The sequence below is a fragment of the Lepidochelys kempii genome, chromosome 6, assembly GCF_965140285.1.
Source record: "Lepidochelys kempii isolate rLepKem1 chromosome 6, rLepKem1.hap1, whole genome shotgun sequence".
In the NCBI taxonomy this organism is placed as follows: Eukaryota; Metazoa; Chordata; order Testudines; family Cheloniidae; genus Lepidochelys; species Lepidochelys kempii.
The window spans coordinates 83,126,362-83,139,465 of NC_136385.1; the positions used below are offsets into that span (position 1 = coordinate 83,126,362).

Below are 13,104 nucleotides of genomic sequence, written 5' to 3' on the forward strand. Positions count from 1 at the left end.
AAGCTTTGCTAAAGTTCAGGTACCTTCCTCTTAGGCAACTAGCCCTTCTCCCTTCAGGGCTGGAGAGAGACTCCTCTGTTTCCTGGCCCCACAGCCGTTTTATCAGGGCCAGCTGGGCCCTGACTGGCATGGCCCCAGCTGTGGCTGCTTCCGCAATCAGCCTGGCTTGGCTGCTTTTCACCCCTGTTCTCCAGGAATGGGGCAGCCACCCCATTACAGGTACCTTATGGCATTTTGGCTTTTATGAATTAAAAGTAATTAAATGAGTCATTTTATAGGAAAGCAGACAGTAAAAGATTAGATTTTTTATTTTAAAACCACAAAGCTTGTTTTAATTAAAAAATGACTCAGTACAAATAAGGGAAATAACAGAACACTGTAGCATTATATTCTCACAGAGCTTGTGCCAAAACAATGTGTAGAGGAACTAAATGTTAGCTTCATACCATGTCTCAATCTATTTTAACAACGTAAATGGTCATGAAACCTGAAAAGGTTCCCATATTTACCCTAAGATGCACTATATTTTTCTATATTATCCTACCTACATGTCAACGTTTTGTTATATCTTTAAACAGAACAAGAATAGCCAGAGTAGTAAAACTAAATCCAGGCAGGTTTAGCTGGAACTGCATAGAGTTATGCATAGAGTCTTTAATGCCAAATCTCCCCAAAGTTTTCTCAGCTGGAGTTGAACATTTTAATTGAGACAATATGCAAAACAAGAAAACTGCTATGTGCAATTTCTTTGCTTTCCTGTATCATGTTGCTATATTATTTTACAGTCATGCCAACTGGCTGATTCTCATTTATACATAACCACTATGGAAGCGTAAAGTGTCACCCTTACTTTGGCTATTTCTGTACTGCAATTATGGGGTTTGACTGTAGGTTGAGTAGACCTTGCAGAGCTAGCTTTAATCTAGCTGGGTCCCAGAGCAGTGATGCTTTGGCAGCACACACATCAGCATGGGTTGTACAAGCCCGCTCACAACCCTGGGTAATTACTTGTGGGGCTAGCCTTCACTGAAGCGCATGCTGCTAGAACTTCACTGCTAGTATGTGGAACTTCACTGCTTCACTGCTATATTAAAGCTAGCCTGGTTATGTCCACTCAAGGCTACATTACACCTGATGATTATGTCTACATGGTTATGTCTACATCACATCCCATGATTGCAGTACAGAGATATCGCATGAGGCTCCTTTGCTCTACCAGAGCACTGTAAAATGGCCTTAGGGAAGGAGGAAGATCTCAATATTAATGCAAAAGTGATAGTAATAAAATTATTATAACTTATTTTATTAGGTTGTTACTTGTTTTGCCTCTGTGGTGAATATTAAGACATAGCTACAAGTATGTTATCTATAAGATGCTTGAAAATATAACAATACATATTATATTTAGCTAGTTATGTTACAAAATGTTAACGCTAATCAAAGAAATTCCAGAAGATTTCTGCTTCTATCTCCTAAGAACAAGCAAATGTCAGGAAGATAAACCCTCCCTAATCCTTTATGGCTTAAAAGTGACTCAGAAAAGTTGCATTTTAAACTTTACCATGCTTTAACTTTATATTATTTTCTTTGTGATATGTTTAAAAGATTAATTGGTTATTGAAATTTGAGCTTTGTGCAAAATATTTAATAGACATTTAATTGCTATAACAAACAAATTGTAACTCTAAGAAGCTTGCGTTAAAAAGACAAACCAAGTAAAACATTCATGTCTTAGGAAAAGACCTAATTGTAAAAAGAAAGGTAGAATGTGTTGTCAGAACAATAAATCTAGGAGTAAAGTGAGCCCCGCCAAGCCCACTTTTAAACTTTTAAAACGTCAGGAAAAGTATATGTAGTTGGAAATGTTGCAAAACTTTTATGTACTTCTTAAATGTGTAAATGGCACACACTTTTGTGAAATGCTTACTCAAGAGTAAGCCAACCCCAGGAAAACCTCCTCAAGACTTCAACATGGATTGATGAGACAGTTAACTAACAGTTAACTAAGACATGGCACAAAGGGATTAGATTTAAACTCTTGTAATGATTTTACTGGGATATGAAATTGATGCTGCAACTTAAAAAACTAACAGTTTATTAATCACCAAATAGTTAAACCAGGTATTCCTGGAGAGAAGACAGGGGCAAACATTGGTAAATAGAGAAATAATTGGATTTAATTGTATTTAAGCTTTTTAATATTCATAATTGGCCTGTCTCAATACACCACATTGTATGGCTTATTCTAAGTAACTGATTTTAAATATTTTCTTCAATTTCATAGTTTTAGTTAAGATTACTGACTTTGCCCAACAGTAAACTAGCTAGTTATTTATAAAAAACCAACAGGATCTTCCCGCCCTTAAACAAATTCTTTTGCCCAACAATAAACAGTTTTAAGTTTCTAATAAGATACTAAGAATGGATTCACAATAATTTGGGAGAAATAATAGACCTTGGTCTCAAATTACCCAGAGACAAGTGCCTCACCAAAGGCAGGCTCACTCTCAAGGAAGTAATCTGTGTTAAAAGCTCTCCACAGAGAGACATACAAAACAGATTGTAATGGAAGTAAGAAATTTATCATTTGTGTTCTGTCATTTGTGTGGTTTGTTTAATGTTTTCTTTTTCTTTCTTTAATAATAAATTAGCTATGGTTAATAATTGTAATTATTTTCCTTAGTCTCAATTATGGCATCCCCTAGGTGTGTAAAAGAACCCCTTTGACTAAATAGTGGGAGTCACACCCCTGAGATGGCAGTAAGAGAAACAATTTGTAAGAGCTGGCCTACCACTTCTTTCTATAAACAAAATAGTTTTAGTAATTTTTAAAATAAAATTACTTGACTTCCAACAATTTAAATATACCCCTTTCAACCCAAAGAGAATCAATTCCTACTATAGGTAATGTATAGCATCTACACAGTGCACTACCCATTATTGTCTGACCCTTACTTTGAAATGTGCTTTCTATATCTTAACATATTTCAATTTCTTTTAAGTGCAACCTTAACTCTGAATTTCCTGGGTTTGTCATGCCTGTTTGGGCAACAATTAGAGTGTTTGTTTATTTATTACTCTCAAGTTACTGATATAAACTCTCAACCCTAACTTCCAGTTTAACTCTTTTATGTCTGGGAATTATTTGAAAAATATTCAAAAATGTATATATAAATACTAAACAAGAGACCCAAAGAGACTGCTACCATTTGATATCTATAATGAGTTGAAGAGATGTAGAGTCAACCTTAAATCATATTTTTATGTTTAACAATTACAGCCAGATTCACTTTGAGCTTTGCACTGCTCTACAACAGCACAAAGTAGCCAAAGAGTACAGAAAGTACTGATGAATCTGGCTCTTACTTTGCAACTGACTTATTGGTTTGGTTGTTTTGGGATATATATTTTACATTTTAATTATTTTTTTTAAAAATGTCTAGGCAAACTTACCAAGTAAACTTTTAGGATAAGAAACTCTGGAATTTGACTGTCATAGTTGTAAAGATATAGATTTTTTTTTAAAAAAAATATTTTGTGAATTTCTATCAAAGCCAAAAGGCAGACAGGGCAGGAGCGGCACAGAGGGGGAAGGAATGTAGGGGGAATGTGGAAGGATGACAGGGAGAAGGGGCAGAGAACTGGAATATGAAAGAAGGCAGTAGCCAACTGAAGTCTCCATCCTCCAAGAGAGGGGTTCACTTTATCCATTAGGAGTCCCATTCTAATTAACCTGATCCTGTCCACTGGAGCAGGATTTTCCAATAATGAAAAACACAGGAGCTAGCATGTAGACACCAAACCCTTAAAAGCAGTGACAGATGGAGCCTAGTATTCTACCAATGAGCCCTTGATACATATGTACAATCCTCCTCATTCAGCTTATGAATTTCAACCAAGAGAACTGCAACACACAAATTAGCTAGAAAGAAAGGAATGATTGGTTGAGTTACCGCTAATATCACAACAGTGACCTGATCTATTTATCTGACCCATCTAGGGTCTAGATGATGATAATAATAATAATAATAATTAATAATAATTAGATAAAACAATCATTAGCTTAGATGCAACATAAAGTTTTTCAAATGTAGCAAAACCACAACATTTGAAGGCATTTTAACTAATAATTCAGAATGGTCTGTTATATTCAGTTAAGATCATTCATGCCAAAACAAGTGAGATAACAATACTAAATTTCTTAAATTCCCAACTTTCATGTTATAGCAGTCTCAGATGATGACCTAGCACATGTTGTTCATTTTAAGAACACTTTCACTGCAGATTTGACAAAACACAAAGAAGGTACCCATGTGAGATTTCTAAAGATAGCTACAGCACTCGAACCAAGGTTTAAGAATCTGAAGTGCCTTCCAAAATCTGAGAGGGACGAGATGTGGAGCATGCTTTCAGATGTCTGAAAAGAGCAACACTCCAATGCGGAAACTATAGAATCCAAACCACCAAAAAAGAAACTCAACCTTCTGCTGGTGACATCTGACTCAGATAATGAAAATGAACATGTTGGTCTGCACTGCTTTGGATTGTTATCGAGCAGAACCCATCATCAGCATAGATGCATATCCCCTGAAATGGTGGTTGAAGCATGAGGGGACATATGAATCTTTAGCGCATCTGGCATGTAAAGATCTTGTGACACGGGCTACAAAAGTGCTATGCAAATGCCTGTTCTCACTTTCAGGAGACACTTGAAACAAGAAGTGGGCAGCATTATCTCCTGCAAATGTAAACTAACTTGTTTGTCTGAGTAATTGGCTGAACAAGAAGTAGGACTGAGTGGACTTGCAGGGTCTAAAATTTTACATTGTTTTATTTTTGAATGCAGTTTTTTTTACATAATTCTACATTTGTAAGTTCAACTTTCTTACTTGTATTAGGTGAATTGAAAAATACTATTTCTTTTGTTTTTTTACAGTGCAAAACCTTGTAATCAAAAATAAATATAAAGTAAGCACTGTACACTTTGTATTGTGTTGTAATTGAAATCAATTTACTTGAAAATGTAGAAAAATTCAAAAATATTTAAATAAATGGTATTCTATTATTGTTTAGCAGTGCGATTAATCGCAATTAATTTTTTTTTAATCGCTTGACAGCCCTTATTTTAACTCAAACTAAGTAACAGATTAATCAGTTAATTGCCAGTTAGTTAATTCTATACTCCAAGAGCATGTGTTGTAAAACTGGGATGTATACACTATATTAATCTAACAATAAAGAGGATGAATGAGAGAGAGCTTTCTTTGACAGGGTAACAAGTCTTGTAGATGTGGGGGAAGCAGTAGATGTGGTATATCTTGACTTTAGTAAGGCTTTGATACGGTCTCGCAAAACCTTCTCATAAACAAAATAGGGAAATACAACCTAGATGGAGCTACTATATGGTGGATGCATAACTGGTTGGAAACCATTCCCAGAGAATAGTTATCAATGGTTCACAGTCATGCTGGAAGGGCATAATGAGTGGGGTCCCACAGGGATCAGTTCTGGGTCTGGTTCTGTTCAATATCTTCATCAATGATTTAGATAAAAACACAGAGAGGACACTTATAAAGTTTGGAGATGATAACAAGCTGGGGGTGGATGGATTTGTAAGTGCTTTGGAGGATAGGATTACAATTCAAAATGATCTGGAAAAACTGGAGAAATGGTCTGAAGAAAATAGGATGAAATTCAAAAAGGACAAATGCAAAGAACTCTGCTTAGGAAGGAACGATCAAATCTGCACACATACGAAACTGGAAATGACTGCCTAGGAAGGAGTACTGCGGAAAGGATCTAGGGGTCACAGTGGATCACAAGCTAAATATGAGTCAACAGTGTACACTGTTTCAAAAAAAGCAAACATAATTCTGGGATGTATTAGCAAGAGTGTTGTAAGCAAGACACGAGAAGTAATTCTTCTGCTCTACTCCGTGCTGATTAGGCCTCAACTAGAGTATTGTGTCCAGTTTTGGGAGCCACATTTCAGGAAAGAAGTGGACAAACTGGAGAAAGTCCAGAGAAGAGCAACAAAAATGATTAAAAGTCTAGAAAACATGACATATGAGGGAAGATTGAAAGATTGTTTAGTCTGGAGAAGAGAAGACTGAGAGGGGACATAATTTTAAAATACATAAAAGGTTGTTACAAGGAGGAGAGAAGTAAATTGTTCCCCTTAACCTCTGAGGATAGGATAAGAAGCAATGGGCTTAAATGGCAGAATGGGCGGTTTAAGTTAGAAAGTTTTTCCTAATGTCAAACCATCAGGGATGGTCTAGATAATACTTAGTCTGGTCATGAGTGCAGGGGACTGGACTAGATGACCTCTCAAGGACTCTTCCAGTCCTACAATTCTATTAACCCCCACTTAAAGTAAAAAAACCCTGAATTCAGCCTTATCTATGGAATCACAACAAAGGCCTCCATAATTAATCTGTTTTAACAACTGTACCTGCCTCTTATAAAGCAATGGACAAAACTTATCAGCATTTTAGAAACATATCCAAAACCAACATTCTAATATGTACACTATTATCCTCTATTTTATATAACAATATATTTGAATGTGCAAATTCAAATATAACAATATATTTGAAAGTGCAAATTCAAAGATACTGTTTTTACCAAGGAAATGGTTAGCTTAGTTTGTCTTCCCAAAAGTGAAATCTATTTCTCATCTTGTTTCAAAAGCATTTTAAAATGCTAAACATGCAGTATAATTATGGCCTGTGTGTAAATCATGATTTCATAGAGGGCACAGGAATCGTGAAAATGCCCCCAAACCATGAACTTTTAAATATTATTTTTAAAAAGAAAATGTCTACAATGCAGTCTTTAATACAAAAAAATTACCTTAGCTAGTCAATTTCAAGTCAGAATGAATTTTACAAGTAACTTTAGTCAATTTTGTGACAGATATGGCAATTTCCTGTAATTTCTTGAACCAAACACTGAATTAAGTTAAACCTTCCTGAATTAAGTTTAAGTATCTTAGGAGTTCACTGTATTAAAAATGCAAAATTTTATGTATTATTGTGGGATTGTATATAACATCTCGTGGGGTGAAGGAAAGAGACATGAGTAATGTAAACCCTGGGAAGTGTTATAAGCTTCAGAGGACTATTTGAAACAATGTGTCAGACAAGAATGAACTTTTAAAGTTAAGTGGGTTTCCCAGGAAATCTCTAGGGCAAGGTGTGTGCAAATGTACCTCCTCCAGTTATGCAAGAAATCAGCTTTTTGAAGCTCTGCCTTGAGATGGGTCCTTGTCTGCTTATCACCTGGTTCATGAAAGCAAGATCAGAGGCCAAACCATATAAAGGAGTGACTGACAGATTCACAAGTGTTCTTGTGCTGAGCGAAAGCTGTTATGAACTTGTAACCACAGGAAAACCCCTGTGTGGGGCTTGAAGGACTGACTCCTACCAGAGACTTTGCTGAAGTTGGGGGGTGATCTCTGGTAAGCTTATTAGCATGAGTGTAGGTTCTTTTATTGTTTTAATGTTTTCTCTGTAATGGTTTCATCTTAAGAATAAATGCTTGGAAAGAGCAGTGTGGTAAGTTATAACTGTGTGCAATTATGCTGTTTATAGCCTCTGAAGAGAAAGCAAAGCAGTCTGCTTAGGCAGTTTGACTTGCTGGGGAACTCACAGTGTAGGCAGGGAACTGTCTAGCCTAGAAAAATCTCTAGTCAGGAAGGAGAGAGATGCGGGTCTCCACCTAAGAGAGGCGACAACTGAGGAGCTGGAAACCTGAGAGCAGGTGCCTTGAGTGGCCCTTACAGGGGGAATACTGGTGCAGTTGCCCTGCAAAGTGACAAATTTCAAGGACTAAATGTTACTTGTAAAATTCATTCTGTCCTTGAAATTGACTAAATTTACTTGTAAAATTCACTCCATGTGAACTCTGTGAAATTTAATACTTTGCCATTTACACAGTCATGAATTTTCTAAACAAATAACTCGTGATTTACGTAGACTACCAAGTATAATCCCTAATTGCTTGCATTTCAACTATTGCACACATCTATAATAAAGATGATGCTATGCATTACAAAAACATTTCCCTATGTATCCATTTGCATCATACTACTCTGTGGGTGGATACTTTTGGGGTTAATTGGTTGTAGTACATGCTATAGAATTAAAAAAAAACAGATTTTTTTTTTTCAGACAGAGACATGGTTTCTAATAGACTGGCCTACTAGTCTTGATATAATCTTCAGCTGAGCATTTTAATACACTCTGTACGCCTGTTAATCAATAATTCTTTCTTTCCTACCAACAATGAGGAAGTTTTCAAAGCCTGCTCTTCCTCCATGGGTGCATCTCAGACAGAGGTTACAAAGGGAAAGATGCCAAATTTTCACCATTTCAAATACTTTGGCAGTGTACAACATTAAACAAACTTCTCTGGGTTTCAACATGGATTCTTCCAGAGACAGTACCTTTGACATGCAGTCTCCGTTACAAAAATAGAAATGTGTTCTCCTTATGAAAATTAGGATTTATATACTCTTCTATTATATTACGTAAGGCTTTAGTGTTTATTGTTACTGAGTTTTTTCCAGATGAAGTCTGTGCACTGCAGAAGTAAAACCGTTTTTTAAAACACTGCCAGCCCTGAAAATTCCCAGATATCTGAAAGTGAAGCTGGGTTTTCCTCACCATACATCATCACTGGTAATAAAGATTCTACAGTCCAAATAATGTGTTCATTTATGCTTGAATGACCTCATAAACAATAAAGGTGACAATTTTACATCACCTCTTTTCATAGCAGAACCAAATTTAAGAGTTAAAGGCTATTTAGTTGTATGTTTAATTAGTGGTATTTGTTTACTATAAATATAACAAAGAACAAGCAGTAAGCTTTGAAATTCCTAACTCTGGTGGATGTGTATTTTGGAATCTGAATGTACTTTTTAATTGTGTGGCTGGTCATTCTCTCTCTCAAGGACAAATCAAAACTTTGGAGCTAAACACCTCTGAATTTGAACATGACATACAAATCTGAATTAATCCATGTGTCTCTTAATATTAACATCAGGGATATAAAATAGAAGATGCTGAACTTCTAATACATCTGCTCTTAAAAAGAAAAGGAGTACTTGTGGCACCTTAGAGACAAACAAATTTATTTGAGCATAAGCTTTTGTGAGCTACAGCTCACTTCATCGGATAAATGCAGTGGAAAATACAGTGGGGAGATTTAATATACACAGAGAACATGAAACAATGGGTGTTACCATAGACACTGTAACAAGAGTGATCAGGTAAGGTGAGCTATTACCAGCAGGAGAGAAAAAAACTCTTTTGTAGTGACAATCAAGGTGGGCCATTTCCAACAGTTGACAAGAACTCTTGTTGCAGTGTGTATGGTAACACCCATTGTTTCATGTTCTCTGTGTACATAAAATCTCCCCACTGTATTTTCCACTGCATGCATCCGATGAAGTGAGCTGTAGCTCACGAAAGCTTATGCTCAAATCAATTTGTTAGTCTCTAAGGTGCCACAAGTACTCCTCTTCTTTTTGCGGATACAGACTAACACGGCTGCTACTCTGACATCTGTTCTTGATATTATGAGAGACAATGTAGTAAATTTAGTACATACCTCATAGCCAGGGCTGAAAGGAGACTGAGACAGCAAGTTGGAAAGAGGAAAAAGCAGAACAAAGTAGGGAAAAAAAGAAAAGAAAACAATGTTACTTTTGAAGGAAGTATGAATATTTTATCATTTTACATTGAGGGGCTACTATGCAGTAGAACATAAAAATTGATTAGGTATTCAGATAGAGCTACTAGATTATGTAACCTACTCTTTAATCTTCAGGTTATTAAAATTTCTGTTGAATAAGCAGCATACTATTACTAAGTTGAGAATGAAAAAAAAAATCACTGTCAAAACTTTAGAATTCTGGATGGAGCTAGATTTTTTTAAAAACATCCTTTAAATGTAGACCCATAATCAATTATGAGCTCAAATGAAATAATTTAGATGCTTTACTGGATGATTTATGTATGCAGATGATATTTATGCTCATAAAGTGGAAAGTTAAAGTTTTCTCAGAGATCCATAAACAAATATACATTTACAGCACTATAAACAAGTTTCAAGTGTGATGGTACAAGGAAAATTAAAACATCATTCTGGCATTTCATGATTATTCTCTCAAAGACTTCCTTGTCAATTACGCATGTTGAAAGTAAAGAGATTTTTTTGCACAACTGCCTGCCCTCCAAACCAATGGCTTGTCTACACTCCCTTGTAGTTTGAACTACAAGGGCATGAATAGCAGTGCACACCAAAGTGCTGAATTGTAACTGCCCGGTGTGGACGCTGAGGGCACAAACTAAAAGGTTCATAGTTTGCGTTAATGTGGTCCTCTTCAAACAGGACGATATTAATGCAATCTAGGAACCTTTTAATACATGCATGCAGTGTCCATACAGGGGAGTTACAGAGCAGCACTTTGGTGTGCATTGTTATTCATGCCCCTGTAGTCCAAACAGAGAAGGGTAGACATAGCCTAATCTTAAGTGTCTCAAACTAACGCTGGGTTCTTTCTGGTTCACACAAAAGTCTGACTTCGTAACTTTGTGAACAACTCTGGCTTTGGTACATTTCCAGGAGTAGACTCTAACTTACTCACTGTCAGCTGTGTTGGGTCTGCAGGGTAAACCGGAGTAAAAAGTAGTTAACATTTCTTTTAGTCACTAAAGCAAGCAGAACTGACTCTGAACACACCCAAAAAATCAGCTCAGTAAGAAAGCTGTCACACTCTTTTACAGAGACTAACAAGAGGAGGAAGAGCTGGAGAGAAGACTTATGAGAAATGTATTAGATTCGGTGTGTCTGCACACCCACAATGGATAGAGAGAGCAGAATTAGAGGCAAGGTTGAATGTTCTGTGAAAACATGGCTTCTTAATACAGCATCTTCACATTTTCTTTAAAACTGCAGTCATCATTTTGCACATACAAGTTTTATGCATGCATTTTTAATGCTTAAATCCGGGCACACAAAAATGAGACTTTTTATATCTCTATTAGATATCTAGCTACCTGATTTTTTTTGTGTTCAAATGATTCAACTTATTATTTTTAGTGCCCATAAATGTTCTATGCCCATAGAACAGAGCAAACAGAGAGAAAAAAAAAACATGGTGCCTGTCTTGCAGCATCTTACAATGACATCTAAGATGCAACAAAACAAGAATAGCGAAGAAACAAATGAGGGGGACAGAGTGGAAGGAGAAAGGTTACATAGAAGTTACAGCTCGAGGTTAGTCGTTCGACTGAATATGGTGATGATGATGATGAATTTTAAGTTCTCTGGGATAGGGACGATGTCTTCCTTTTGTATGTACAGCACCTAATGCAATTGGACCCTGTCCAAATTAAGACTAGATCCTTGCAACCTGTCTCAAAACCAATGGATCTGGGTCAGGCTGGATCTGAAAACCACCTAACCCTTCTCAGGCTTGGGTCAGGTGAGGTCATCTCTGATCACTTCCTCCTGTCCATGGGATTGATGTAGCGGTGGCTGTGTGCGTCCAGCACCACCTTAAAGAGATCTGTGTGCACTGTGGAGTGAGTGTGCTGACAAGTTGTAGTGTCTCTCACTTGGCAGCATGCACGGTGCAGCGAGGCAATGGCGGCCTGCAGGAGCAGGTCACATAGCCACTGCTGCATGAACCCCATGGACACGAGGCAGCCAGAGATGAATCATGGGCCTAAGCTTGCATGAAACCCTCACCAAGCTGAGTGCTAAGGACGAGATGGCAATGCTGACACAAGTTTGTGGGGAAGTGTCAGGTTTGGGACAGGCTTGGTCTGAAAGTGACTAGAACTCTCAGGTTCGGTTCAGGTTGGCTAAGTTTGGTCTGACTCTGGATTGACCAAGGCAGATCTTTAGTTGGGGCATTTAACTATTATCACAATATAAATTACAACAAAAAATTGGCTTTAAGTGAGCACTGCAGAAAGAGAGAGTCCGAAGGGGAGATTAGAATGAAGAGTGCTACATAAGAACATAAGAATGGCACCGACTGGGTCAGACAAAAAGTCCATCTAGCCCAGTATACTGTCTTCCGACAGTGGCCAGTGCCAGGTGCCCCACAGGGAATGAACAGAACAGGTAATCATCAAGTGATCCCTCTCCTGTCGCTCATTCCCAGCTTCTGGCAAACAGAGGCTAGGGACACCATTCCTGTCCATCCTGGCTAGTAGCCATTGATGGACCTATCCTCCATGAATTTATCTAGTTCTTTTTTGAACCCTGTTATGGTCTTGGCCTTCAAAACATCCTCTGGCAAAGAGTTCCACAGGTTGACTGTGCACTGGGTGAAGAAATACTTCCTTTTGTTTGTTTTAAACCTGCTGCCTATTAATTTCATTTGGTGACCCCTAGTTCTTGTGTTATGAGAAGGAGTAAACAACACTTCCTTATCTACTTTCTCTACACCAGTCATGATTTTATAGACCTTAAGCATATCTCCCCATCGTGTCTCTTTTCCAAGCTGAAAAGTCCCAGTCTTATTAATCTCTCCTCAAACTGAAGCCGTTCCATACCCCTAATCGTTTTGTTGCCCTTTTCTGAACCTTGTCCAATTGCAATATATCTTTTTTGAGATGGGGCGATCACATCTGCACACAGTATTCAAGATGTGGGCGTACCATGGATTTATATAAAGGCAACACAATATTTTCTGTCCTATTTTCTGTCCCATTTTTAATTATTCCCAGAATTCTGTTGGGTTTTTTGACTGCCGCTGCACATTGAATGGATGTTTTCAGAGAACTATCCATAATGACTCTAAGATCTCTTTCTTGAGTGGTAACAGCTAATTTAGACCCCATCATTTTATATGTATAGTTGGGATTATGCTTTCCAATGTGCATTACTTTGCATTTATCAACATTGAATTTCATCTGCCATTGTATTACCCAGTCACCCAGTTTTGAGAGATCCTTTTGTAGCTCTTCTCAGTCTGCCTGAGTCTTAACTGTCATTAGTAATTTTGTATCATCTGCAAATTTTGCCACTTTACTGTTTACTCCTTTTTCCAGATCATAGAATCATAGAATATCAGGGTTG

General features: G+C 37.2%; 1 protein-coding gene across 4 annotated transcripts in view; it reads right to left on the reverse strand.

Annotated features, from left to right (window-relative positions):
• PRKD1 (protein kinase D1) overlaps positions 1-13,104 on the reverse strand; it is a 301,367-nt gene that overhangs the window by 75,442 nt on the left and 212,821 nt on the right. For 3 of the 4 annotated variants that reach the window (XR_012159485.2, XM_073348909.2, XM_073348911.2), the window contains exon 5: positions 9,619-9,642. The exons of the other annotated variant lie outside the window; for it this stretch is intronic. Coding sequence is in view for 2 of the 3 variants with exons in the window: in XM_073348909.2 (XP_073205010.2) it covers positions 9,619-9,642 (24 nt within the window). In the remaining variant the exon portion in view is untranslated. The remainder of the gene's footprint in view (positions 1-9,618; positions 9,643-13,104) is intronic. 4 annotated transcript variants of the gene reach the window in all.